The sequence below is a fragment of the Egretta garzetta genome, unplaced genomic scaffold (genome assembly GCF_000687185.1).
Source record: "Egretta garzetta isolate BGI_Z169 unplaced genomic scaffold, ASM68718v1 scaffold297, whole genome shotgun sequence".
In the NCBI taxonomy this organism is placed as follows: Eukaryota; Metazoa; Chordata; class Aves; order Pelecaniformes; family Ardeidae; genus Egretta; species Egretta garzetta.
This window is the reverse complement of record NW_009260410.1, coordinates 1006981-1030322: the sequence shown is the minus strand read 5'-3', so window position 1 is coordinate 1030322 and position 23342 is coordinate 1006981. Positions and strand designations below refer to the sequence as shown.

Sequence of the window (23342 nt, the reverse complement as noted above, 5' to 3'; positions counted from 1 at the left end):
TGATTTACCATGAAGACAACATTTAGTGTGGTGTCTCGCATTTAAGAGAGAGTTCATTAGAATGGTGATGTGTGCAGGAAGGAGTGCTATTTGTGGTGTTTCATTTCAGGAAAGGCTTGCCAAGTGCCATGGCTCCCAGTGTGGTTTCTGCACACCTGGAATGGTGATGTCCATATACACTTTGCTAAGAAACCACCCAGAACCAACTTCAGAGCAGATGATTGCAGCTCTGGCTGGTAAATATTGCCAACTTTTTAATTTGTACGTATGTCCTTGACCATTTTCTTCAGATACTTTGTGTATGTGAGTGCATATGTGTGAGTACACGTGCATGGATGTATGTATGTACTCCATATCATTGTGCTTCCCAGCAGAGTAGCTACTGGGTACAGACCTTGTATTCTTTGTCATTCTTTTCTCCTGGAAGATGAAGCACGGAGCTGCGGGTTGTTTCAGAGACAGGTGTTCAAATCATCCCCATATGTGTCTTTTGAAGTGCTTTAAATCAGATGTGCAAAAAGGATGTCATATTGGAGAAGTAGCTGCATCTGAAGGTCTCTCAGATCCCATTACATCTGGAGCTGAGAATGTCATAAGCATCACAGGAGAGCGCCTTTGTGGTTGGAATAAAATGGTCAAATAAGGTAGAGAGATGCAGACCATTTTCACTAAGGGAAAATGTGAGCATTTATTGCAGGTAAAATAGCCTTCTGTCATCTGTTGTGCTCTAGAGTCATGGTGGAGCCAAAGGCATTTCCTGTTACTATGAGGTGAACTTAGATGAAGGTGTAATGCTAACCTCCTTCACTATTAGAAATAAGTCAGGGGGAAGGAGAAGAGCATTTTGAGTGGGTGAAGAATATTGTAGTCAGTATTCTCTCTAGTGCAGCTTTCAAGTATTTGAGACTCCCCTTGAAACAGCAGCCTTTTTCCTCAGGAGCTGCAGGGTTCTAAGTTTCTGACACTGATCTTTTTTGTCGTTCAGAGAGCTAACACTTCTCCTTAAGCTTCAAAACCACAAACCTCGTATAATGACACGACATTTTAAAGTCACATGCTTTAGAACAAAGCTTTTTGTTACTGATTTCTGTTTTTCAGGGAACTTGTGCCGCTGTACTGGATATAGGCCAATCCTAGATGCCTGTAAAACCTTCTGTAAGGTAAGAAGTAGTGATGATAGGAACACTAGATCGTGCATATATATGTATACAAACCATCAAGATTTTCATTAAGATCATCTCTTCCCTCTGGTGTAGGTCTGAGTAAGGTGTATTGTGGCCTAACCTGTTACAAAAATTGATTAACACAAATTAACTTGGTGTCTAGCCTGGATTATGAAGAGTAATCTGAAGTAACTCCATGTGGTTTGCTGTGAGTCAGTACTGGCATAAAAAAAAAGCAGAATTTGGATCAACGTTCGTAGTAATTTATCATGTAATGCAATGTGTCAGAAACCTAAAGTGAAAGAAATGGGAGAGTGAACAGTGAGTAAAAGAAATAATGCAGCCTTCCATGTGTGCTTTCACAAGGTCAACTGAATGTCACATAGTATGAATTATTTTGTATTAAGGACTTCAACATCCAATGATTTTAAGCTCTTTTTGAATATCACTTTTTTAACACATAATCCTTCCAATTTAGCTTATTATTAAACTTAATCTAGAACTTTATTGAAATATAAAGAGACACTCTTACCAGCTTAAGCAGGCTTTAACTCATTGCCATTCTGGGCAATACTTCACTAGTGCAATATTCCTACTTTAGGAATCCGTTTGTCGTCAAAGGAAAACAAATGGGAAGTGTTGCTTGGATCAGGAAGATGATTTGTTTGACAAGGAAGAGAAGGTAGGGTTTTAAGTATTTCACCTGTCCTATTTGGTTATAAAACTTACAGAAAGAATATTGCATGGCTTTTCTCTTGTAATTAAAGTAAATGCAGTATACTCTGCCATTTTTATCTTCCACCTATTCACCTTACACAATATTATTTGTAAAATAAGATATTTTAGTATTCCTTGAAAGGCATTTGGAGATATTTCTCAAAATTAAGGATTCTTTGTGTATATTTGTATGAGGAGGTGATGATGTGGCAGATAGTTGGTATAAGGTAGTTTGGATTTCCAAAGCTGAGATTTGAGCAGGTCTTCAAGTTCAGGAATATTAATAGTCTCAGCTCTACTCATACAGTGATCATCACATTGTGCAAGAAATCAGGCCATATGTGGAACTGTTTTAAATCAAGGATCAGTGATGATCTGAATGTAACCACTGATCTCTTAGGAATCTAACCACTGGCTTGAATCTGAAGAACCGATGCACTCTTAAAAATCAGACTTATGATGAATTATTAATTTTCTGCTGACTTCAGTGGGACCTTCATGGTTTGGTTTTGGTTTTGCTTTTTTTGGGGGTGGTAGTGGAATGATGAGATGTGATAATGATGAGAGAAAATTCTTGGTCTTTGCTTGTTTTCTTTCTTTTTAAGGTTTCCACCAGACTATTTTCAACAGATGAATTCCAGCCCTTAGATCCCACCCAGGAGCTTATATTTCCTCCAGAACTAATGGTAATTTTTGCTGCTTCTAGACTATTCTTTAGCTCTATATTTTCCTTAGTCATTCATAGTTCATAACTCATTCTGAAGTCCTGCTTAGCAGTAATTCATCAGAAGAAATGTCATAATGTTTTAATATAAATTCAAAATTTTTTTTCCAGTGAGCTTCTTGAATATTCACGTACAAAAAATAATCATATTGGGAAAATGAAGTTGCAGAGTTAGGTATTAGGGGAGAATACAAAGAAGTAACCTAAACTGGGTTTTCATTGTAGTTCCTGAAGATATAAATGCTTCTCTGCAAACTGAATGGTCAACACTTTTTAACATTGGCAAAACAATGTGTTTTCCCCATTTTGTGGCTTAATAGTTTTGCTGGTCTTTTCTGTCAAAATGTCAGCCTCGGATAGCCACCCAGACTGGGAAGTGCTTAGCCCCAGTGATTAAAGTATGATAAAGATGTAAGTAGCTGAAATAATGGCACTGAAATGGGAAGTGTCAGGCATCCTTAATTACGGACAGCAGTATTTGCCCTAGAAAAACTGAAAGCTGTTTGCTTTACATTATTTTCAATCTGTAGATTCAAAGCCAAATTCTCTGTAACTGGCTGGCTGCTTATGGAGAACGGTTGGAACTGTGGAACAGGCGTTCTTGACTGTGTGTTTGTACCACCACTAGCTCAGAAGCTATTTCAAAGTGATCAGTGAACATTGCTAGAAGAGTGAGAGACATCCACATGCATGCTTAATCTAGAAAGGGATGCTGCTGCCAGTGTCATTGGTGGTATCCAAGCAAGCTATGCATGCAAACACCTCCCTAAATATTTTTAATCACTTTTCTAATGTTTTCAGCAATTTCAGGATCTATTCCTACATTATTTGCTTAATTAATTAATTGAAGATATTTCACCCATGCAGTCTAGAAATCCACCACTGTGCAAAGAGCCAGCATAACAGTCCTGTTTCTGCCCAAGTTTGAAGGATTAAGCAAAACTGCCATTGTTTCTTTCAACTTTCAGTCTACTGTCTATTAGACCTTGCACCTGTCTATATGTCTAAGTATTTACATCTGCCATATTTCCCTATCAGAGAATGGCTGAAAATCAACCAAAAAGAACTCTGGTTTTTCATGGGGAGCGAATGACATGGATTTCTCCTGTAAGCTTAGATGAATTACTGGATCTGAAAGCTGTCCACCCCAAAGCACCTCTTGTGGTTGGGAACACCAGTGTGGGTATGTGTGCAATCAGAACGGCTCCTTTTGCCGTAGTTCCAATGTGCATGGGAGGGGTGGGGCTACATTTATCATTCTTTTTGCATCTTCATGCTTAAGCTTGAGCTTAAGCTCCACTATGCTGGAGTTGTCATGGAAAATGTCTTTTGTCTACATCTGTTCCTATCTGGTAGGACCGGAGATAAAATTTAGAGGTGTGTTCCATCCAGTCGTTATTGCTCCTGCAAGGATCCCGGATCTGAACGTGGTGAAATGCACAGATGACGGTCAGTAGACTTTATTTTGTTCAGAAATAGGAGATTCCTCTGCAGTAAGGGATGCTGCTCCATTCCATAGTGCTGAAGGTGTGAAAAGCTGTGCAACTCATTCCTACGCATGGTTGGTTCTTTCCCAGGTCAAGGTGGCTGTGACCACCATCCAAGTGTATGATACAGTTTTGTCTTCATAACACAGTGCAGTATGGACCAGCAATATTATCTTGGGCCCCATTAGTCATAATAGTGCAAGGGTAATTTTTCTGGTAATACTGTTTCCAGTGTCAAGTCATGCAATATTTACTTTGTGATCTCTGTACCATGCTATGCTGTGTAGCAGAGAGAGGCCTACACAGAACCACAGAGAGTTAGCAACATTGCATGCTTGTCCACATTAGAAAAAAAGGCTGTGATTAAACTGGCATAGCTAACATGCATTAACTAATCTTGTTCTCAATCATAACATTCATAACAATCATAAACATCAACAGCATTGCTTATTGTAACTTGTTGTGCAAGTTTATTGCCAAAGTTTTAAAGAAAATCAAACCCTATATCTGATGAAAGTTACTTGCTGTATGCCTGAAGCCACTTTTTTGAAGTGGTAAACTGTATATGACAGTTCTGCCATTGCATTTAGAATATCTTTTTCATTTCAGATCAGTCATCCAGTTCTAGTCAATGACTAGTTTGTTCTTAGCTGAAAAGTGGTTGGGAATTGAAAGGAAGCAGGGAGAATATTTATTGTTTCTTTTACTCTATGAATAAAATCTAGTTATGAGAAGGTGTTACTAGTTCTAAAACGAGAGATATGCAGTTTAGCTTGCCAGCCAGAAATAGTATTTCTTCTCTTGAATCAGACTTAAATGCAAAACATGTCTTGATTAAACTTTTGGTTTAAATACACAAAATTTAGTATTGCTGTACTCAAGTAATAAAAGGCCATTTAAAAATTATATATATTTTTATTTATATTTTTATTGAATTCCAGTGTTCATTCAAAACATTCATACATTACATAAAGTCTATTAATGATTTTGAATAGAAAGGCACTGTTTGCCACTTTATAATATTGAAATTTTTATAAAGTATAATCTTAAAAAATTTCACAGAGAGTTAGCAACATTGCATGCTTGTCCACATTAGAAAAAAAGGCTGTGATTAAACTGGCATAGCTAACATGCATTAACTAATCTTGTTCTCAATCATAACATTCATAACAATCATAAACATCAACAGCATTGCTTATTGTAACTTGTTGTGCAAGTTTATTGCCAAAGTTTTAAAGAAAATCAAACCCTATATCTGATGAAAGTTACTTGCTGTATGCCTGAAGCCACTTTTTTGAAGTGGTAAACTGTATATGACAGTTCTGCCATTGCATTTAGAATATCTTTTTCATTTCAGATCAGTCATCCAGTTCTAGTCAATGACTAGTTTGTTCTTAGCTGAAAAGTGGTTGGGAATTGAAAGGAAGCAGGGAGAATATTTATTGTTTCTTTTACTCTATGAATAAAATCTAGTTATGAGAAGGTGTTACTAGTTCTAAAACGAGAGATATGCAGTTTAGCTTGCCAGCCAGAAATAGTATTTCTTCTCTTGAATCAGACTTAAATGCAAAACATGTCTTGATTAAACTTTTGGTTTAAATACACAAAATTTAGTATTGCTGTACTCAAGTAATAAAAGGCCATTTAAAAATTATATATATTTTATTTATATTTTTATTGAATTCCAGTGTTCATTCAAAACATTCATACATTACATAAAGTCTATTAATGATTTTGAATACAAAGGCACTGTTTGCCACTTTATAATATTGAAATTTTTATAAAGTATAATCTTAAAAAATTTATAACTACTCAAATAAATACATATAGTTACAGGTTGTCTTTCTAACGGTAAAAAGAATACCATATTCAATGTTAGGACTGTTTGGGTTCTTTTGCGAATACTACCTACCCATACCTTAGGAGAATAACTAGAATGTACATATGCAAAACGAGATCAAATTATGATGAAAATCATGTTTAAAAATAGGAAGAGAGAAATTTGAAGCTGACTCACCTTTGAGTGAAACATATCTAAACATGTACTCAATCAAAGTTGGTGCAAGGGAAGTAGTTGGAATGGGCAGCTGGGAGCAGAGAAGGGATTCCTCTTTTAGTAGAAGTGGTGAGCTATTAGCTCAGTTTCATCATTCCATGAAATTTTACCCTCAGTCTCCTGAAATGAAAGGTCACAGTATCTTTCATAGGCAAAGGTCCCTTTCCTTACATCTGCCTGTATTCCACATGAGCAGTCCTAGCTCTACAGTCTAAACATAGTTTAAAACCCAAGCAATAAAGCAACTCACAAGTTACAGTTTTGTAATCTTTTGGTTGCAGGTTTAACTCTGGGAGCTGCCTGCAGCCTCTCTCTAGTGAAAGACGTCTTGACAAATGCAATCTCAGAGTTCCCTGAAGAGAAGACAAAGGTTTTCCGTGCTGTCTTGCAGCAATTAAGAACTCTGGGTGGAGAACAGATAAGAAACGTTGCTGTATGTTGTGTGTTGCTTGCAATAACAATTGTAACAAATTGTAACAAATGTGAAATTCTCCTGACCACGTGTAAAACTTGCATTTTTAATTCTGTTTTTAACAGCGGATTTTCTATCAATACGTCTTTTCGGAGCTTTTGATATGTATAAATTTATGTATAGTCTGCATGTTATATTGTCACAACATAAATACGTGAAAGTGATGGAGAAAAGTGATGTAAATTTCTTTTTTTCAAGTCACTAGGTGGAAACATCATAAGTAGAAAATCAACCTCAGACTTGAATCCAATTCTGGCAGCCAGCAACTGTATGCTCAATCTGGCTTTAAGAGGTAAGCGCAGATAGCTTGTCTCTGTAGTAGTGCCAGAGGTACAGGATCCTATTGTATGGGGAGAGGGGAATAACAGGTGAGCATTGCTCAAGGCATGCTTTTCCCACTCTCATACAAGATCACGCCTGCAAGAGAAGCAATTTGCAAACAAAGAATGTGTCAAAGACTCTCATGTCAAGGGTAAGCATTCAGACCAACCAGGTCACATGTACTTCAGTGGGCAGTGAATTACTATAAACACTCATGAAACCTCACAATTTGTGTAGCTGTATACTACCTCCCCACCATCCTCGTAGGCTTTTTTCTATAATTGATGCTTTGCCCTGGTTTTAAAATCACCATCTGGCCCTGAGAACTCTGACTTCTCGTTCCTCACAGATACTTATTTCTGATACAAGAGCCACTAGTCCAGCAAACTTTTCTCTGCCCATTTCCTCAGTTTCCTTCCATCACCACATATATACTCCCCTCTACCTGCTCCTTTTCTTGTGCACTACCATTGGAAGGCTGATGAAACTGTTGGTAAACATGAGCTATCTGGTGGCCTGGAATTGCACACTCTTCCTTCTAGATGGCTTATGTCCTTTTTGTTCTTGATCTGGACAGGGTGCATGCTGCCATTTCAGACCATGTAATACTCTACTCAACACCCTGAAATACAGGTTCTTCAAGGGGTTGTTTCTGAGCCAGGATTTCTTGGAACAGATAGATACACAAAAACTTATGCTGTATGATTTCCATTACTTCTTCCTGCATAGTTTGTCATTGAGAGGAAAAATACTTGTCGGAATGTTGTTCAGAGAAGTGAAAGTACAAACATTTGCATCTTCTTATCATCTGATGATGAGCCTACCTATTTGAGTGATGAATAGGATCACTGATTGATATCTCTTTCTGTTAACCTAGCAGAACTTTACTGCTGGGAGAGGGTTTTAGGTGTTGTCACAGGTTTTTAACATGTTTCTTTACCAAATTGTAGTCAATGAAACATAGGAAAAGAGGATCATTCAAGAAAAGGAGGCTGCAGGATCACTTTTAGTTCTTTATATTGGATCGCAGTGTAAGAGAAAATGCACCTTCCTCAGAAAAGGAGGCTGCAGGATCACTTTTAGTTCTTAATATTTATATTAGATCGCAGTGTAAGAGAAAATGCACCTTCCTTGATACTGGCAGGCTCCCAGGTGGCATTGGACAATAATCTTTATGTATCTAAATCAAGTGTATTCTGGATGGAATTACAAAGGCAAAAATCCAGAAATGCCAATGCTGCTATTCTTAACGGTGTTATTTTTCAGATTCACACTTCAGCAAAATAAAATTCCTTTACTAAAGTTTTGCTGTCACACTAGTTGTATTTGAGGAATGCAATTGTAATGCTAAATGATATTCTAGGATGAGCAGGTTACAGTGTCATCATCACATGTAACATGAAAAACATGAAGAAAATAATCTTGCTGTAAAGCAGACAGTCTTGAATTATCATATTCATTGAATGTGAGGGGAGTATTTTAATAAGTGAACCTTTTAAAAATGGCACAGAAGATTATCTGGTTATAGAAACTCTTGGGATAGGTCAGGGCTACTGCAAGATAAGTATTGTCTCGCAATAAGAAATAATTTATTTAAAAATGCATTGGATCCCTCAGCATGTGAAATGTGCAAAGGATGCAGAAGACTAGTAAAAAATACACTTTGACTTCATCTGTCAGACACACATGGTTAAATTCTACACTGGTAAATCACTGTGGATTTTTTTCTGTACAATGTTTATGCCTCTGTGTTCTTGCAGAACAACAATGCTACTTGACTGTTGTGTTACTGGGACAGTTGCGGTCCTACCAGCAAAACTTGAGCCAATGGAGCTTGTGTTTAATTAATAGAATCAATTATATGTGTTAAAAAGTTGCATTTCCAGAAGGCTTGCTAGGTTAACTGTGTAGTGATATTGGCAAACCCGATGTAGCATAAATTAAGTTTAAGTGTTCAAAGGACTCTTGCAAGTTTAGGTTCCTTGCAGAATTTTGTCCTTTTCTCTATTGAAAATCCCATCTTTAGTAGTGTATATATTGTAGAAAGACAAACATAGTCCCTTTTAGAATAATCTATCAAAAAGAGAAGGGAAAAGGCTATAGCATTTATTCCCTTCGGGACTCCTAGAAGTGTTCAGAATCTCAGAACAAAAACAGAACAGTAGTTTTTTATTTATTTTTTTTTTTACTTTTGCAGCAGTTCTCTCCCATTCAGTTTTCTTCCTCATTCTTTGGTAGTGATGACAGTAGCTGCAGAGATTTGGAACAGATTGACAGGAGTGGGGATGGGATCATCGTGGCAGTATCAGAAGGGAGGATTATGGAAAGGGGGTTGATCTCTGGGCACTTTCTTAGGACTCTGGTGTTATGATACTATGGAAGATAGAGCAGTCATTTGTATTTATAAAGCATACAACTGATAAAGCATACAACTGAAAACTCTGCAGTTATTATTTACTCGGGAAGGCTGCAGGAGTTTCTTGCCAATTGAAATATGATTGATGTATATTGGTTGCACAATTGTACAGAAGTTTCTGCTTTGGGGATATTTTTTTTTAGGAAGAAAGCGACAGATTCCTGTGAGTGATATTTTTGCAGATGGAATTGGTAACAATACCATTATGCCAGAAGAGATCTTAGTCTCTGTCCATGTTCCCCATTCTAGGAAGGTAAGTTCCTAGTTTATTTAGATTTGCTTTATGCAGAGTTAAAGACTATTAAATAAAGAACAGGAGGGGGCATAATCCCTATGTTTAAAGTAACACTGTTACTGCTCACTTTCTGGGTTCCTTACAGTTGATCCTGTCAGTGCCATACTATCTCCCAGTTTCAGCCAAAACCCAACTCACATTAAGAGTGGTATTTAGACAAAACTTTTTAACTGGCATTGTGTTTGCAAGAGTGGATATGGGATCTTGTAAGAGAATTATGGGACATGTTATCTGAGTACTGAAGTTTCACAATTCTTTGAAGCCTCTAAGCTTTTGGTCTTGTTATAATTACAACTCCACTCCACAAGATCCCTGCCTTCCAGCTATCTACCATGACAAAATCTAGGTCACTGTGTAGATGATGGAAGATTGGGGGTGGGCTGCTAGAAAATCAAAGATGCTAAAGCTACTGAAAGGTCAAGAGAAGGAAGTGTATGGTCTTGAATAATCAGGAAGTTGAATTTATGCTCTTCATTTTTTATTGCTTGCTTCACATAGTGCAGTAACAAGTTCTGCTTTCAGATACTTACATGTCTGCAGGTTACCCACTTCTGTCTGGTCTTGCCCAGGGGGAGTATGTCTCTGCATTTCGACAAGCACCAAGACGGGAAAATGCTCTCCCAATAACCAATGCTGGAATGAGAGTCCTTTTTGAAGAAGGTACAGACATAATAAAGGATTTAAGCATTTTCTATGGAGGTGCTGTCTCAACCACAGTCTGTGCAAAACAAACCTGTTGGACACTTATTGGAAGGTACAATTTCTCTGCCTTCTCTATATCTCTGAATAAAGGGACTTTGAAAGCTTGGGTGTACTTACTTGGAGCATGAAAGTACAGAAAGATTTCAGTTGCCTGGCTGATGCCACATATATTCAAGTGAATGATCTGGTCAGACTTGAATGATGACTTTTCAGGATTGTTACAATTTGGAGTCTGCACGTGGGTGCAACTCTGGGGTGAAATGTGCAGAGAGGTATGAGATATGAGCTGTGAGATAGGTGGATGAGGTATATGTATTCAGTTGTGGACCTGAACCCAAGCATTGGTAAATGATGCTATATTCCATAGGTTTGATAATCCCCTAGTATCAGTGTTGTAGAGTCCTTCAGTTTGGCTTTAATAGATGCAAAGTTTGAGAACTTCAGATGTGGCCAATAAATTTAGGAGCACAAATCAAGCCTTAACCTTTTAAGTAACTCTTCATCTACATGATCCTAATAATCTCTGAAGTTAATCCCTGAAATTCCCTCCCACTTTGCAGCATCTTTCCAAGGTTTGGGGGAAAAAAATTACAAATAATTCAAGCAGTGTAAACCCATTTATCTAAACACTCAACTGTTTTACCATTTAATAAGCAACTGTTTCACTAGTTGAAGTATTCATTATTTTTTGTTCCTTTACATGATTAAATTTATTCTAAAAAATACATATTTTGATACCTAAGGTTGTGTAGCTGTGGAGAATTAACTGTGTTGAGATACTTCAGGGAGACAGCCTTTTCAGAAAATGTAACAACTATCCAGCAGTAATCAGGTCCGCTGAAAGCATCTACAGTTTGCATCAATATCGTTATCCACTTTTCCTTAAAGATAGGATGGTATCTGCAGAATAGCAATAACCTATAAGACTGTTAAATCAGCTTTAAAGCTGTCATAGGTTTTATTTACTTATTTATTTATTTTTAAAAGGCTGGCATAGCACTCAATTCCATTGACTTAAAGGGCCTTCCTTCTTTGAGCAGTATTGACTTACACGGTTTCCAAAATTGCAGTCCATTATTGGAATCAATATTTTGGCTTCATTGTGAGCAGGATTATGGCTGTGGTCCATGGTACAAATGTATTACTGCGATTTGTATTTATTTTTTTGAGTCCTGGTCTGATTGTATCTATTATTCTTCCTGACAGACACTGGAATGAACAAATGTTGGATGAAGCTTGCAGGCTAGTTCTTAAAGAAATTGCTCTTCCAGGCTCAGCCAGTGGTGAAAAAGTAGACTATAAGAAAACTTTGATAGTCAGTTTCTTCTACAGATTTTTCCTGGAAGTATTGCAGTCATTAAAGACAACGGTAAAATAGTTCTCCATGTCTGCTTTTGTGCAAGCAAATGAAAGGATTTTTTTCTATCTGTTGATGCTTGCAATTTGTACAATGTGCTAAATATTGTCTTTGGGGTTCAGATATATGGAAGAATGTAAGTGCTTAACTCCCAAAGAGATTGATGGAGAGATGCCCATTTAATGTTTAAGTGCTCACATATCTTTACCTTGGAGGTTAGTCTTTAAAAAAAAAATTGAGCAATATTAATGCAACAATATATCAGTATTGAGCTCCCAGACCCAAAGAAAACATACGTGAGATCTTACTCCATCTGTCTGTAGTTCAAAACATAAATAGACAGCATAGAAATAAAGGCTTTGGAAAGCGAGTGTAGGTGTTAAACCAACCCTGCTTCCTGTATGAGTTGGGAGAGGAGGACTCTAAAATTTCACTTCCCAATACATTCTAGGTGTAATTTGCTCATTTTTTCCTTAAATCTCTTCTTATGAGGAAAAATATCCCTTTTGCCTTTTTCTTCTGTGTTACCTTAATCTCTTTCCTCTGAATTACCATTACTAGGTAATTTACTATCTCCAGGAGTGATTCTGTGCCAATTTTGATCAGACCCCAGAACAAAGCACTTCTGACTATACCCGTTTTATGTTGCTTACTTTAAACAAGCATGTTTGTTGAATCCAATATATTTTTAAATATTATTTACTGAAATATCAAAACTCTACATTGTTTTAAAATTGTTATTTTAGAGCCTTTCTAGCTTGTGAGAGTCTTGAAGGAATTTCCAGTATGAAGAGTTTGTATTTGGTGATTTTAGTTGTTAGCTTTTTTAATTGGAATGTTCAAAATGTGAATTTTAGTAGTAATTCACTTCCTTTTCAGGATCCTTGCCACTATCCTGGCATACCTATGGAATACAGGAGTGTCCTACAAGATTTCAAAACCAAAATGCCCCAGAGTATCCAAATATACCAGGCAAGTGATCTTATTCTGAGATTGTTCTGTGCTTTGTAAGACTTGGTAAAAAATCATGATTCGAGCATGACCCTTGCTGTGAAGCTCAGGTACAAATTTTCCAAAGGATTGAAGGCAAGAGGGTGGCTATTCATGCTTGATTTTAACTGTATGTCAATTAGAAAAACCTTTTCTGTAAAAATAGACTCATATGGGTATACTCACTTCTTCTAAACAGTTCTCAAAAGATAAACATGCTGAAAAAACTCCATTGTCAGACTGCTTAAATTTGGTATATTGCAGTATGCAGCCCAATTGGAAAAAAATTAGAAGAAAATAAAAAAGATTGAAAACCCCAAGTCTATAGCTATTGCTATAGTATTCTTGTCTCATGCTACACTTTTCTTAAGATCTCAGAGAGCTCTTAGGTCTTACTGTAGGTTTAGGAATGAATGATGGCTATCCGAGCAAATTAATGAGTATTCAAGGAGAAGTCAGCAGTAGAGGGCAGCAAAGAACACCTTTTGAATGTTCTGAGCTCACCCTTGTGACTAGATCATGGTGGGAACTCGTGCAAGGATTTTTGATATTTTGATACCCTCAATACACAAGTAGAAGTCTCCAGTTTTTGAAAACCTAAAGAAAATTCAAGTGAAATCTAGGTAAACATATTTTTTTATTTTCAGATATTCTTTAGAATAACATTTTAGCTGTAAATACTTTAAATTTGTTCAAGTTGTTATCTTCAGCTTCCTTCAGAGTTATCATGCAAAAAAAGATGCTACAGGCTTATAAAAGGGGCCAGGATCAAAGGAACTAGTTCTTTATGACTTTCAGCAATTTCTTCCCCAGCTGCAAGACAGTGACTAAACAATATAAATGGAAACTCTTCAAATCTGTTGGCACTGAGCAACAGAAATTATTTAGAAACCCAGAAAATGTGTTTTTTCGCTTCAAATTTCTATCTAAATTTTGGAATTCCCTATCTTTTCTCTGGAGTACTTTACCTGAACATTAGTAAGCTCTTAAATTTAAGGGTAAAAAAAGAATGTATATCCTGAAAGATATCCTGGTCATTCTGTTAGTGGAAAATTTGAGATGGTTTGGTTGAGACAGCCATTTGAGGAACTTCAGGCAGTCAAGTGAAAAATGTCTGTTCTTGGCCTTAGGCTAATAGCAGAAAGTGTGCCAGAAAGTACAGGCGGTAGAAATGTGTAGCCAGAACACTTGCGTGATGGAAGCTATAAAAGAAAAAAAGGGTGTGAGCAAATAATTAGTTCTAAATGCAGAAAAGGAAAAAGTTAGTGTGAACACTGACCCAGAAATTGGAAAAGTGTTCTGGAAGTTGGCAACAACTAGCTGGTGTGGCAGAATTAACTTTCAGGAAAGACTTAGCAAAATAAGGTTAATAAGGCACTAAATTAATACACAGGTGCAAGGAAATGTAATCAGGAAGGAAATATTTAAACAACATTTTCTCACTGATTTACATTGATCAGTTGCAATCTTTCAGTGAGGAAAACAAATTCTAGTAATCACTGCAAATAGCTCAAACTACAACACTGGACACAGGTAAAATAGAGAGCAGAATCTTGTGAAAATAATTCGGAAAAGCTTCATGACGCTAATCAGTAAGGAAGGAAACTGACCTTCTCAAAAGTAGTGCTGTTTGTATCGCTTTGGTGTAAACGATTAAGGGAAAAAATTCAAATAGACAAACCTGTGCAAGGCTCTCAGAAGGCTCCCTAAGAGAAGAAATTGAAGAAAACCCCAGGAGCAGGAGTCAGGTCCTGCATCCACATCTGTTTTCGTTATTGAACCAAAAGATGATAATATGAACAGTTGTTCCTTCGTTTGATTTTCTGATTACTATAAGAATAGCATGATTATTATTTTTTTTAACTGTTTAGGGGTGTGGGGTGTGTATTTTTGACTGTACAGGACATAGAGCCGGGTCAGTCTCCCCAGGATCCTGTAGGACGGCCCATTATGCACCACTCTGGAATTAAGCATGCCACCGGTGAAGCAGTTTACATTGATGACCTTCCTTCTGTGGATGGGGAGCTCTTCCTGGCTGTTGTCACTAGTTCCAGAGCTCACGCTAAGATTGTGTAAGTGTTCAAAGTGTATCTGAAGAAAGTGTTGTTATGAATTGCTGCCTGAGATTTTTAGAGCAGACTGATCAGCTATGTGTGTACAGAACAGCATGCCTGATACCCGCACTGGCGCAGGTGCCAGAAGCAATATTGTCCCTCTAGTAGAAGGCTCTGTTTGGATTTAAGTGTCTTACTCCATATTACTGTACTAAGAAGATTGAACTCTTTCTGGTCCATGAACCATCCTAGAGCTAGCCTAGAGCTAGCTGCAAAGTCCTGAGCTGCGCAGTGCAAGCAGGCACTGAGACTCAGCTTTACCAACATAGCTTTCAAATATCAACTCTATTCTGAAAAAAGAAAATTGTTCAAAATGTAAGAAATAGTGTTGCAACATTGCAGCAACGAGGTAGCAAAACTCATGTGAGGACTTACAGGAGAGGAAGATGGGAAGAGTATTTTATTTTGAAAGGAAACTGTTTTCACTCATGTTTTTACACTGCCAAGATACACCTATTCTAGCAGCTTGTTCAACATCCAGGCACCAAAATGCACATATCCAAGTTGTCTGCCCAGCATTTAGGCACCAAGACATATCCAGATGGTCTGGTCAGGATTAATTGTGATGACAGAGAGGACTGGGGATCCTAGCTATAGAGGCCTTGTCATATTTCCTGGCTTATTCTTAGGTTGGTGATAGTATGCTGGGTTTGGATGTGCTCTTTTTGGTGCCATCATGGAGCTGATATCACCCCCATCTCTGTGAGTCAGTAGGATTTATCCACTCTCCTTTGTCTTCTGATCTGGGCATCCAGAGGAGATGCCTGTAGATGTGCTGGGATTTTGATGACCTGCTAAACTAGGTGCTATCAAAACATGCCAGTCTTATAGACCTGCCATTCTTGCTGATCCTTCTACACCCATACATACCCATTCATTCTCCATTTATACTGGTCTTGCCATTTCTATTATAATTCTCTACATGAACTCTCCATTTGTAGATGCTTATTTATCAGTTTGATATCTGTGTAGGCTGTGAGGTCTTAGAAAGTTGCAGTTGTAGCCATGTAACTGTGCATTGATTTTTATTAAACCAGTGCCGTTCAGGTAGCTTAATGGGCCAACAATTTCCCTGTTGCATCTAGAGTATTTCCTAGAAATGAAGTAGGTTAGTAGAATTTTTAAATTGCCTTTGACCTGCACTTCTTTGCATGCCAGAGAGAGAAGGAAAAGATATGCCTGAATCTATGAGCAGGTCCTGGCAGTACAAGAAACATATCTCTGTATTGTCTTCCCCTTCCTCTGTGCAACACTTTGTAAAACTAATGAATTACACTGCTCTCTTCCCATATCCCAATCAGATCTATAGATACCTCAGAGGCCCTAAAAGGACCAGGTGTATTCGATATCATAACAGCTCATGATGTACCAGCTACAAACGAGTTTTACTACTCCAGTGATCCAGAGATTATATTTGCAAGAAACAAGGTATAACTACAATCTTTCTAAAAAACTTTTCTTCATTTTTACTGTTTTTCTGGTTTTCTTCTGATTTTTATAATGAAATTTTACTCGCTTACTCTTGAATTTCTGTATTGTATGTATGTCAGGGAATCACTTTCGGCATATAACAAAGTAAATTTTTACATTTTTTTCCCCACTCCCTTTTCAGCTTCAAAATAGGCACTGTGCATTACATTCTGCCTAGAGAAAAAAATACATAAATCAGAAGAATACAGATTAAACCTCACAAAACCATCTGAGTTGTTGGAAGAGTATATTTCATTGAAAGTTAGGTTCCCAAATCACTTATCAGTTGTTGAATACTGTATTTTCCTTGATTCCCCAGTTATACTGGTATTTCTAATAATTTGTTAACTTCGTGGATGATCTAAAAAATATAAAGATCCTAAGTCAAAGCAAAATTCTAAAAAGGAAACATGAACAGTGGTTACATGAAAGAAGAATATCAGCAACACCTATGGGAATAATTTGAATCCACTGGTTCTCTTAAGTGATGTGTATTTTACAGGTGATTTGTGTGGGTCAGATTGTCTGTGCTGTGGTCGCGGATTCAGATGTCCATGCCAAACAAGCAGCTGCAAAAGTGAAGATAGAGTATGAAGTGCTGGAACCAGTGATCTTAACAATTGAGGTACTAATAATTTCTTTTCTCTTGCTTTTCCATTGTTTTATCTATATAATTAATGGAAGAAACCGTTCACGCCCTTCACTTGCTTTTTAAACATGATTTTCTAAGGAAATAAGGTGAATATGAACATCCAATTAACTAGTCTGTCAGCCTCCCTATAAATAATTTTTCGACCTTTTAGATAATTTTGACCACTTGTGATAGCTAGGCAACAGTCTCAAAGGTATTAAGTTTCCTAATAATAAACACTAGAGTAGAAAATAAAAACTCTTTTATTGTTCCCAGTGAGGAAAAGGCAATGAGCACACTGGTTGTTTATAATTATTTTGGTAGCTATCAGTTGGTCAATCAAGGTATGTATATTGACTAAACGATCAGCTCCTGATTATTCTGTAGGATTTTGTGTCTGTTGTCAGGCTACCAAGCCAACAAAGTTAGACTGGGGACTTAAAAAGTGTTGGGGGAATGTGAGGGGAAAGATGTTAGGGATATAGAACATTTTAGAAATGTGATGTGGGAGTCATAGGGGAAACAGACTTATGCTAGGTTAATGAGATGAGCGGAAGTAAGGAACTAAAGAGGCATTTGCAGGAAACTAGAATTAGTTCTGGTAGTCAGTTTTCGGCTTGTTTCCATAACGTGTGCGGGGTGTAACAACAGTCTTTCTGTTATAAAAATAGAATTAGTCTCTTTTTAAAGACTGGCAAGTTTGACTAATATTTCATTATAGTTGAAACTCCAATGAAGTCTTATTAGAAATAAAGCAAATAATAATAAATAGATCCTAATTTTACTTAATCCTTGTGATTTCTTCCTCTCTTAATGGCATCACTCTTTGGATGATGGGGTTGTATTCTTATTCTGCGCTCTCTTGGTCACTTGCTAGGTGTATGAGAGGGAAGAGCAAGCTGAATAAACTGAATGCATTTCCTTCAGGAACTGCTATCATCAGTAACACAAGATACATTGGGAAAGAATTGCTGGAACTGAATATACAAACTCATCAACAATGACAGTAAAGTGATGAAATACAGTTGTTCATTGGCTTTGATAGCTTCTGGTTCAAATCTCCGAAGAGAATGGTGTTTCTCCTGAGAGTAAAATGCCACGACAAGCTGAGAACCTTTAAAATACTTTAAAAAATTGTTTCTCTTTTTCTCCACTGCAGGAAGCTATAAAGTACAACTCGTTCTTTGAGCCAAAAAGAACATTAGAACAAGGAAATGTTGATCAAGCATTTGAAACTGTTGATAATATAATTGAAGGTAAACTGCAGAATACATTTGGTGATAAGTTGTGGTCAGTAATTGGGTTTGTCTGTCTGTTCTTCAAGTCCCAGTTCTACCATTTTTCCATATAGCCATTAGGCCTGAGAAAACTCTTGGTCATCTGGAAGAAACTGATTAAACTTAGTGGTCTTGTGGTCCTACTACTACATTCAAGCTTTCTACATCCTCTGTCCTTGAAACACAATCTCAGAATAATTAGGTTGGAAGGGGGACATCTAGTCCAACCTCCTACTTATAGCAGGTGCAGTTAGAGCAGGTTACTAAGGGCCATGGCCAGTCAGGTTTTGAATACCTCCAAAGATGGAGAGTCCACAGTCTCTACAGGCACCTCTTCCAATGTTTGACCACTTCCATGGTGAAATTTTTTTTCCTTGTATCGAGTTGGAAATTTTACGTTCATTGCCTCTTATCTTTCCACTGTGCCTCTCTGAGAACAGCCTGGTTCGCGCTTCTCTACACCTTCCCGTTAGATAGTTGTAGACAGCAATAAGATCTCCCCTTATACCCTTTTCTTTTTATGGATTAATAAATCCAGTTCTCTCAGCCTCTTCTGACACATCCTGTGGTCCAGCCCCCTCGCCATCTTGGTGGCTTTCTTCTTGACCTGGTCCAGTATGTCCATGCTTTGTTTAATTTATATATGTTTTATTTAATATTGTCACCATTTGTAAGCAATATTGTTCCACTGTTAATCAAATTCTGTTGATGCCACTGGAAGAAGACCAGTTTAATCCTGCAAGGAGTTTCATCTGGGGTTTTATTTTAGATGTTGCTCCTTCATACAAGAAGGATCATAAGATTTGACACCTATTACCATAATTTACATGATGATGGACAGTTAATTCTTTCATGGTTCATTTCTTCTGTTCTTTTCCCTCAGTAACACTTGTGTTTTTCTCTTTGGATCAGGGGAGATTCACATTGGGGGACAGGAGCACTTTTACATGGAGACTCAGAGTGTGCTTGCTGTTCCAAAAGGCGAGGATAAAGAAATGGATGTGTATGTGTCAACACAGCATCCAGCAACTATTCAGGTAATACAGGGCATTCTCAGAGAAAGTGGTTGAAACTGACAGTAGAGTTTTTTAAGTTTGGTTTACAAATCCATCTTAACAGTTTAGAAGCAGTTGGAACATGAAATTGCACATCTGGATTATTCAATGACAGCTGCTTTGTAGTACTGCTGTATCCTGATAAACACTGACCACTACACCATGAGGACAGGAGGAAGTAAAAGTCTCTCGTTTCCTTTTGAACAAAGTACCTCATGCCGCACTATTGTAGGCATGAAAAACTCCCTGTGGAGTGCTGAGGCTCCTCTACCCCCATTAGCTTTCCATTGAGGTGAGGAGCAATCAGTACCCTGCAGAGTGTAGCTGTAGGTGAGACTGCTGCTCCAGTCTCATCATATCATATCATATTGTCATATCAGTCATATCATAATCATAGAATGGTTTGGATTTGAAGGAACCTTTAAAGATCATTTAATACAACCATGGACAGGGTTATCTTTCACTAGATCAAGTTTCTCAAAGCCCTGTCCAACCTGACTTTGAACAGTTCCAATGATGGGGCGTCTGCAACTTCTCTGGGCAACCTGTTCCAGTGTCTCACCACCTTCACTGTAAAAAATGTCTTCCTTATGTGCAATCTAAACCTACCCTCTTCAGTTTAAAACCATTGCCTCTTGTCCTGTCAGTACAGGCCTTGGTAAAAAGTCTTTGTTTCTTGTAAGCCCCCTTTATATATTGAAAGGCCACAGGAAGGTCCCCTGGAGCCTTCTCTTCTCCAGGTTGAACAACTCCAAACTCTCTCAGCCTTTCTTCACAGGAGAGGTGTTCCAAGTCCACTGATCATTTTCATGATGGTAAATGGTAAAGCAAATGCTGATATAGCATATGGTCTACATAGCAATAGCTGTGGTGCATGAAACTGGTAGTATTTGAGATTCAACACTGGCATTTTGTGTTCAAAGTCCAGGTCAGCTCCTTTTGTCATCTCCATTATTATTTTATTGCCAATAGCCACGAATCCTGAAGAACTTTATAGTTGAAAAAATAATTTGAAGAATATTCCTGACACTAGCAAGACCTTAGATTATTAAAAAACAAATGGTTTTATTTGAATTTAAAATTAAAATAAAATTTATTATCTTAGTAATAAAAATAATTAAAAATGTATTCTAATCCCTTTTTTAATACCTGAAGCTTCTTACTGTTTAGGTACTGAAATACAAGGGTATTATTCTTCGCTTATGTCCATGACAATTTCAAGGCCTCCATGATAGAGATTTTAAATGTGAACACTGCTTAGTCTTTGTTGTTGTCTTTCTTGCTTTTTAACCTAGGGTAAAGGAAAAATTATTTTAATCTGATTAAAAAAAAAAAACAACACCTAGAAACACTTATGGAACCCTTTTGTACAAAAGGTTTTTATTTTGGAATCTAACTTTTAGACTTAGTTTGAGTTGGCATGAAAGATTAAAACTGTTTTTACAGGAGATGGTAGCTGCAAGTTTAGGTGTTCCAGCCAACAGGATCATGTGCCATGTTAAACGAGTTGGTGGAGCTTTTGGTGGGAAACTCCTGAAAGCTGGCTTACTGGCATCAGTTGTTGCAGTGGCAGCAAACAAGTAAGTGCGGTGTGTGTGTATTGGGATATGAAGAGAAAATGGGGTGAACAAGTTCTGCATTTTGGCTAAAATGCTTTCTCCTTTCCCAAAGTTGCTAGCCAAAATTCATAAAATCCTGACTGTTCACATTTTGTTCAGTGCATTTCTTTGTTTTGTTTTGTTGGACTGCTTATGTTAAGCAGCTCTAGCCTCAACTAAATTAATGGGACTTGAAGAAATTGGTGTTAATATAAGCTAGAAACATTCTTGAAGTGATGGAGCATTTCAGAAGGACCAGTTCCTAACTACTGAGGGTTTGTATGTACATTCAAAACATGACATTAACCATCCAGATGTGAACTTCACTGGCATAGCAGGATGCAGAAGGAAGAGTTCATGAGTGGAACTGCTTTTAAGAACAAGTGGTTCTAGTTCAGTCCCCAACATCTTTCAGGCAAAATTAGCTTAAATCTATTCGATATTATGTTTTTGATAATTCTACTTGAACTAGTTCAGGAACCTTAATACATAAAGCTCCATCCCCCACCCGCCAAATTTGGCAGGACAATATTGGCAATTAGCTGTCAGAGGGTAGTAACCTCTTTTATAAGCGTAACTGATTTGCTGCAGAATGTGCATCAGGCTACATCCTGTCTTAGCCAAAATGGTCTTGTAATCTGAGTGGTAACCTCAATGCATTTCTCATGTTACTACTGTCACTGTTGTACACACTGTTCTTGACTACTTTTGGCTCTGTTGTCCATGTTTTGGATTAACCAGGCCATGCTAAAAATAACATTTTTTTGTAGATTAAACAATCTTTTTGTATTGTTAGGACTTCATTTTACATCCATCTTATGTCCACTTTTTCAAAAGTAACTATTTTAAATGGTATATGCATTTGTAGACTAATTTTCATATTTTTATTATTATCCACGTTTTGGTTTTGTTCCAAGGCACTCTATTTCAGTACGATTCTGAATAGCTGAGGGTGACTATTTCTTGCTTAAGGTTGAATGCTAACTGCTGTTAGCTCACTTAACACAGTTCAGTCTTAACACTGAAATAACAATTTCTTCAGAAGAAGCTTCCATTGATTTATCTCCTTGGCTTTCAAGAGGTGAAATGAACATTCTGCCATGATTGTACATGCAAAAAAAAAAAAGAACTTGGACATAGCTTTAAGCATGTATTTAAGCCTATTAAAGTTAAGTTTAATCTAAATGCATGTTTATATGCATGGCTAGATCTGGATACATGATGAATAGCCATCTTGCTAATAACATCTTGTATTTTGACTGAAATTTGACTTCTTTTTTGTTGATTTAGAACCAACAGAGCAGTCCGTCTTATTCTGAGCCGAGGGGATGATATGTTAATCACTGGTGGCCGACATCCTTTTATTGGTAAATATAAAGTGAGTGCCACAAGAATTCAGTGAAAAAATACCTCCCCATATTCTGTGAATAAGTATTTCAGTGCTACTGGTTAATAATTGTTCTATTAATGAAAATTAGTATAATCAATGCAATTTTAAAACAAAACTACTAGCCAGGAAACCAAGAGATAAAGTTGCTGGACAGCCCTTTCTCTGCTTCTGCCTCTATCTCTGCAGAGTTTTGTTTTGTTTGTTTGTTTGTTTGTTTTCTAGTCCCTTTGTGTCCTTTTCCTCTTATAGCTCTTTCTGTCTTTCTTTCTGGGAATGGGAAGCCAAGCTAGCTCAGACTTCTTCTGCAGAGGTTTATTTTCAACTGTCTGTATGGTTAGGTTCACAAAAAAGAGCAGCTAGTTTTTCACAGAAAGTATCATACAGGAAAACTCACTTTGTAGAGGAAATTAATCTCTTCCCTGCTCATACACTGTCATCAGTCATAACTGTTCATTAGCACAATTTCTGCCTTCATTCCCATCTGTACTACATAGGTAAAATAAGAGAGGTTTTACAGGATACTTCCCTGTAGAGAATTCAGGAACTATTAGTGGCAACAGGTGAAAAGAGAGGTGTGAGATAAAGATAGCATTTCTTCATTAAGAAAAACAAATGTCATATTCCATCTGCCAAATGCTATTCTTACATTCAGAGTGGGATTTGAATTCATCTACAGTGAACATTCCTAGATGACACACTTACGGGTATCTGGGGCAACACAACAGGAAGCCACTGGGCTTCCCTGCTTCTTCCTTTCCCAATGGGCAGATGTTGCTTGTTATATGCTGTACCTATACAGATGACAGATGCCATGTGAGAAAGCCAATATCTTAGGAGCATACTTCCTTTCTCTCTTGCCATTCTATAGTTTCAGTGAATGCTGCCCAGAAATTAATAGTGCAGCACATGGTTTACATTAATTTTCAAAATATACAAGCACTGAAGAAATTAATGAATGCCAAAATCTAAATAGGTTATTGTTGATCCTTCTAGGTTGGCTTCATGAATGATGGTAGGATCAGAGCTGTGGATGCCAAATACTACATTAATGGAGGATGCACCCCTGATGAATCTGTCCTGGTAAGGATTTTGTAAGCTGGTAAGTCT

General features: G+C 37.3%; 1 protein-coding gene across 3 annotated transcripts in view; it reads left to right on the top strand.

Moving 5' to 3' along the window:
• LOC104130522 (aldehyde oxidase) overlaps nucleotides 1-23342 on the top strand; it is a 47623-nt gene that overhangs the window by 6635 nt on the left and 17646 nt on the right. For all 3 annotated transcript variants that reach the window (XM_035899025.1, XM_035899026.1, XM_035899027.1), the window contains exons 5-24: nucleotides 110-236; nucleotides 1099-1160; nucleotides 1765-1845; nucleotides 2486-2566; nucleotides 3643-3787; nucleotides 3961-4053; nucleotides 6429-6580; nucleotides 6818-6911; nucleotides 9500-9609; nucleotides 10221-10405; nucleotides 11560-11722; nucleotides 12590-12682; nucleotides 14603-14772; nucleotides 16116-16242; nucleotides 16787-16909; nucleotides 18075-18171; nucleotides 19105-19229; nucleotides 20694-20827; nucleotides 22136-22223; nucleotides 23229-23315. In XM_035899025.1, coding sequence (XP_035754918.1) covers nucleotides 110-236; nucleotides 1099-1160; nucleotides 1765-1845; nucleotides 2486-2566; nucleotides 3643-3787; nucleotides 3961-4053; nucleotides 6429-6580; nucleotides 6818-6911; nucleotides 9500-9609; nucleotides 10221-10405; nucleotides 11560-11722; nucleotides 12590-12682; nucleotides 14603-14772; nucleotides 16116-16242; nucleotides 16787-16909; nucleotides 18075-18171; nucleotides 19105-19229; nucleotides 20694-20827; nucleotides 22136-22223; nucleotides 23229-23315 — 2337 coding nt within the window. The remainder of the gene's footprint in view (nucleotides 1-109; nucleotides 237-1098; nucleotides 1161-1764; nucleotides 1846-2485; nucleotides 2567-3642; nucleotides 3788-3960; nucleotides 4054-6428; nucleotides 6581-6817; nucleotides 6912-9499; nucleotides 9610-10220; nucleotides 10406-11559; nucleotides 11723-12589; nucleotides 12683-14602; nucleotides 14773-16115; nucleotides 16243-16786; nucleotides 16910-18074; nucleotides 18172-19104; nucleotides 19230-20693; nucleotides 20828-22135; nucleotides 22224-23228; nucleotides 23316-23342) is intronic.